We start from the raw sequence: 5420 nt of genomic DNA, 5'->3' as shown, positions 1-5420 counted from the left end.
CAGCCGGGGTGCCGCGAGTCTGGCCAAGGCCGCGTCTGGTCGTGTTTATCCCGGAAAAGCAAACTTTTTCTCAAATTAAAAATCTGTCAGCAAATCAAATTCTAGAGAAGCGAACGCTGCCGGCCGCCGGCAGAGGCCCCATCCACGGTGGGCGCAGTCGGTGCTGCGTGCGTTGAGGTTTTATTTTTCCTGCTGGGCTTGTAAACATCGATCTGTATTTTCTTCTACAAACCTGCCGTGCTGTTCTGATTACAGATTGCAGGATGCCCTGAAGTGTGGGTCGATTTCAGTCACTTGGTATCGTAATTTGCTTGGAAACTGTTCACTTGCTCACTGTAGAAAACACTGGAAGTGCCTCCTTTCTAGAACGCCCAGGGTTTTGTTTTCAAGGCGAGATGCTTGCTGCGCCTGCGGTGGGACCCTAAGGGCTGCGTCCGGCCGTGGGCGGCGTTTTGTCCATTTTGTCCTTGGCACTGCGACTGCGGGCCAGGGCCCGGGACAGCTCTCCCCGTGGGCGGCCTGGTATCCAGCCGGGGCTGGTGTGAAGGACCAGGCATCGCTTTTGTCACGAACAAGAAGGTCGGCTGCACTGGATTCTCGGGAGGAACATCCCGGTTGCTCAGGGCTCACGGTGCTGCTCCCCGGAAGGGGGCTGGGCCGCTCCCGGGACCCGCCGCACACCCCACGCCTGGTGGGTCGGAGCGTCTGTCTGTCTGTCGTCTGCCAAGCCTCTGTCCGTTCACCCACCTGTTTTTCAGTAGAACAGGAAGTTCACTTGGCGGAGCCTGGACACGGATGTGCTCTACGTGGTGCTGGGGCTGTGGGCCAGGCTCGGGTCGAGGTGGGACTGTAAACCGCACGCTCACCTGCAAACATTTATGCAAATGCAATGTTCTTCTGCTGTATGGGATCCGATGAAAAGGGCTCTGTGGGTCTTCCTATAGATATTTATTGCTGTGCTTCAGGAGAAAAATAATCTACCAAAGCAACTTTTTGTGCAAATGTTGAGATTGATTCGGTTTTGGTTGGGGGGTCGTTTGAATTCTGTGTACAGACAACTGTGCGAGGAGCGAGGTGTCTGCTCCTTCTACTGATGCTTTAGTATTTTTCATACAAAAGCAATGGCTGCAGAGAAGGTCAAATCCATCCTTAATGCTGAGGTTTTAAGAAATAAAAGTATCATTTATATTGTCCTTGGTCGTTGGCCTGTCATTGGTGCCACGTGAAGGTCACTGCTCACTCACCTCAGGCCTGGAGCCAACGGCCGCCTCTCCACACGTAAACCCTGTTTTAAATGCAAACTACGTGCAGATGTTTCATAATCCATGACCGACGTGGACCTGAGCTCCTGGTGTGAGCTGCCTCGCTGCTGTCTGCGAGGCGGGTCTGTGTGGGGCTGCGGGGTTTTGAATCAGTTGTTCCGTGATTTGGAGACTGAGCTGCCTCCCAGCTCCAGCTGAGAAACAAGAACATCCCAGTCAGGTGTCCTGCCACAGCAGAGGCCGGGGCGGAGCTGGGGGAGGGGGGTGGACCCTGCGGGGATTGGAGAGTTGTGGAGCCGTTTCCATGACAACAGTGGCATCTCTAGGAACCTAGTGTGCCCCTGTGAAAGGAGTGGGAGCTAGGAAAGCTGCAGGGGGCGCCAACCAGAGACGCCTCCCTGAGCAGCCTCCTCTGGGCACTGACTTCCCACCCCTGCCAGCTGCCCAGGTCGCTGGCCAAGCTGCCCCTGGAGTCGCTGTCCTGGTCCCTGAAGCAGGGAGAGCCTGTGGGGACCCCCGCGGCTCCCAGGCAGGAGCTCTGACTCACCAGGAGGAGCCTGCGTCTCGCTTTGCCCTCCGCCCTCTGCCTGCAGCTCTGAGGGGCTGGGACAACTATTTCAATGAAAAGTACCATGTCAGCGTGCAGGAGGCAGTGGTCAACGACTCTCATCATTGATGTTTCCATGTCTCTCTTCCTCTCTATAATAAAAATACATTTAAAATAAATACTATTTCAGCCCACCAGGCGTGGCTCAGGGGTTGAGCGTGGACCTGTGAACCGGGAGGTCATGGCTGATTCCCGCCAGGGCACATGCTGCGGGCTCGACCCCGGGTGTGTGTGTGTGTGTGCGCGCGCGCGCGCGCACATGCAGGAGGCAGCGACCAATGATCCGCTTCACTGATGCTTCTCTCTCCCGCCGCCCCCTCTCTGAAGTCAGTTTTAACAATGCAGCTTAGATAATGTAATGTTTTCAAGAAAGCTGACCAACCAGGCAGGGAGTGACAGGAGAGGCCACTGGCCTTGAGGTTTTGAGGATGATTTGTTTCTTTAGAGACCAGGGCTTCAAAGGGCTTCCCTGGCTGTGGCTGTGGCGGTGGCGGTGGCCACAGGCGCCAGGAACCCTGATCCCTGAGCCTTCAAAGCGCAGCAGCGGAAGCCTGAGAGCCAGGGAACCAGGGGGGCCAGGGCGGGGCCAGAGTGCAGCAACCCGAGGCGGTCCAATCTGAGTCACTGTTCCACGGAGACGTGGACTCCCAGGGTGAGGGCAGGGCGCTGCCTGACATGCACTGTCTCCCGGTGTATGTTTGAAGGAGGGAGATAGAGACGATGCTGCCGGCCCCCGACCCTCGTGACTCACAGATGAACACGCGGCAATGTTCACCCTGGCCGCTGGGCAGCCAGGTTACAGGTGACTTTATGCTATACACCTATACACGTTTTCTAAAGTGGACTTGCGTTATTTTTAAAATAAAACCATCTTTTAAAGGTTTCAAAGGCTTAAGTAAGTATGAAACCACTCACTACAGTTCTCAGTCAGGGCAAGCCTGAGGAGTGTCAGCAAACACGGTTTATTGTCTGTAAAGCAGTTTCCACACACACGTCAGGCTGCCCCGCTGCCGCTCGTCATGTCGCCCGTCCCTCCAGGGCTCCGGGGACACCAGACGCCGGCGTCTGTCCCAGGGCAGCACGGTGCGTGGCCGGGGCTGTGGCTGGAGGGCGGCCACGCCACTCACACCTCTGCTGGTCACAGACACTTTGCACAATTCACAACTCAATCGCCAAACACCAGGACGGACACACAAATATTCCCCTAGGTCATTTGGTCACAACCAGTGTGGTTAAAATACATCTTATGAAAAATAAATATTCTGCACAAGGTATTTACACGGAATGCTGGTCCCCCCCCGCCACGCAAAACCTGGAGACAAGTGACCATCAAGCGTGTCACTGATTGGTGTCAGCTCAGCACAGCGTGTGGCGCTCAAAACTCAGGGCCCTTCGGAACCGTATTTGTTAGGAGGCAAAGTTGCAAATTTTCCAATGCTCAGAAGAATGTAAGTTCTTAGAGGAGGCGGAAATGACTTCACTGGGTTCCCTGACCCTTCAAAGGTGAACACACACAGCGCGGCGTCCCCGCCGGAGCAGGAAGCTGCCAGCGGCTCGGCTGGGCAGCACGCGGTCACAGAGGATGCTGGGCTCGGAGGCTGACACGTCGTGGGGAAGGGCCTCAGAACTTGAAGAGGTCGATGAAGTGCTGTGGGGACACGGGCGTGAAGCAGCTGTCGGGGTCGGTGGCCGTGCAGGGGTGTCCCGAGTCCTGCGGGAGGAGGCGAGGGTGACACAGGTCGGTTACCAGCTGCCTAAGCATCCCAAACCCGTCTCTTAAGCCATGAGAGCATGACACCGGCACACCCGTGGTCTCAGCGCAGAAACCTCCTGCTCCCGTGCTGGACGGACAGCGACCCCTGAGCTGGCCTGAGCTGGCCCTGCTCAGAGAAGAAACCTCCTGCTCCCGTGCTGGACGGACAGCGACCCGAGCTGGCCTGAGCTGGCCCTGCTCAGAGAAGACCCCAGGTTTCTGCCGCCCTCCTCCAGCCATGCTACCAACTACGCCCATGCTCCCCATGACCATGCCCACGCTCCCCTGGGCCACGTCCTCGCTCCCCTGGACCACGCCCACGCCCCTGACCACGCCCACACTCCGGGATTGTACTTAACAGGAAAAGTGGGTTTTGTGTGAAAGGACTGAGGAACTTGAGAGAACGAGTGGCCTGAACGTTACAGCCGGCGCATTCGCTGGGCCGTGACCACCGGGTGCTGAGGGTGCCTTTACCTGAAGGAAATGCTACTGGACGTGCCTGGAGCTTCCCCTAAGGCTGAGCCTGGCGCTCAAGTGCAGGCCTCGGGCATCTCATGCAAACCCTTCCCTGGGGCTGACCTAAGCCAGGCTGTGCACCCGGCAGGCGGGGCTGCGATGGGTGCGGGGTACCCTCGGCGGGGCAGGCGCAGGGTTAGTCCCGAGCAGGGCGGGAGGTGTGAGTACCTGGAACAGCAAAGCGAGGCGGCAGTCCTGGAGATGGAGGACAGGTCGGAGGAGCGGGAGGAAAAGGGAGAGATTAGAAGGGCTGCGGGTGAGCTGTGTGTGACAACAACTGAAAGAAACCAGCAGGAAACGGGCGACAGCCGGGTCGCTAAGGCAGCACCAGAGACTCCAGCCAACACCCGGCACCCGCAGCTGTAGACCCACGTCTCACTCCCCCACGCCTCTCGCGGCCCGTGACCAGGCTGCAGGACACCACCCTCCGTGTTCCTGCAAGACGGGAGCAGAGCCGCCATGACACGGGAGGGGACACTGTGCCATGGAGTCATTCACAGCCTTTCGGGTCATTTGGGCCACCAAGTGCAGGCGCCACTGAAGGGACCATACGCTCTCCGCTCGCTCCGCCTGGTCACCAGGTCTGCGCCCGGCGTGGGGGCCACGGGGGCCGGCAGAGCCTCCTCTCTCCTGCTCCTGCGTCTCCGGCTGCGCCGCTCCCTGTGCTGGACTTGGCCTCACGCAGGCCAGGGCAGGACGTGCACTGAACCAACACGTGTGGTGTCACAGGCGGAAGCCCAGGCCCACAAGGACAGGGCAGGGCAGGGGCCGCAGGACGCCCGGGGCTGGGCTCACACAGCCTTTAGTTTCACCACTTTTTACCCGTGAATCTCACAGGAAACACAAACTCAGGGCAAAGCGTGGAAAGCACTGCAGGTGAAACAGCTCACTTGCGAAGAAAATAAAATTTAGTGGAGGCACGTGGAGTCAGCCCTGAGCGTGGAGAACCTGTCCTCAGAGACGTCTGGGGGGGAGCAGACAGGAAGGGGGCCCATCAGAGACGTCTGGGGGGGAGCAGACAGGAAGGGGGCCCATCAGAGACGTCTGGGGGGGAGCAGACAGGAAGGGGGCCCATCAGAGACGTCTGGGGGGTAGACAGGAAGGGGTCTCGGCAGAAGGGCCCTACGTGCTCTGGATGGAAAGTGAGTGTCCAGGTACAGATTCCTCACTGAAGGGCTAGACTTGATAAGCAACCAGAGTCTGTTAGGTTCTGACCAAACAATGAGAAAATGCACGTTTACTTGTGTGTGGAGCTCTGAGAAGAGAAGCTGGGAGGCACATG

At 58.2% G+C, this 5420-nt stretch overlaps 1 protein-coding gene across 4 annotated transcripts in view; it reads right to left on the bottom strand.

Moving 5' to 3' along the window:
- Window positions 1–2796: 2796 nt before the first annotated feature.
- Window positions 2797–5420, bottom strand: part of FBXO25 (F-box protein 25) — a 37608-nt gene continuing 34984 nt past the window's right edge. For 3 of the 4 annotated variants that reach the window (XM_014530384.1, XM_014530382.1, XM_014530383.1), the window contains exons 10-11: window positions 4307–4333; window positions 2797–3580 (exon numbers count right to left, since the gene is read on the bottom strand). In XM_014530384.1, coding sequence (XP_014385870.1) covers window positions 3491–3580; window positions 4307–4333 — 117 coding nt within the window. In that variant the 3' untranslated portion in view covers window positions 2797–3490. The remainder of the gene's footprint in view (window positions 3581–4306; window positions 4334–5420) is intronic. The other variant, XM_014530385.1, reaches the window with a different exon arrangement.

The sequence above is a fragment of the Myotis brandtii genome, unplaced genomic scaffold (genome assembly GCF_000412655.1).
Source record: "Myotis brandtii unplaced genomic scaffold, ASM41265v1 scaffold736, whole genome shotgun sequence".
In the NCBI taxonomy this organism is placed as follows: domain Eukaryota; kingdom Metazoa; phylum Chordata; class Mammalia; order Chiroptera; family Vespertilionidae; genus Myotis; species Myotis brandtii.
The sequence above is the reverse complement of the archived record's forward strand: the minus strand, read 5'-3'. Positions and strand labels throughout refer to the sequence as shown.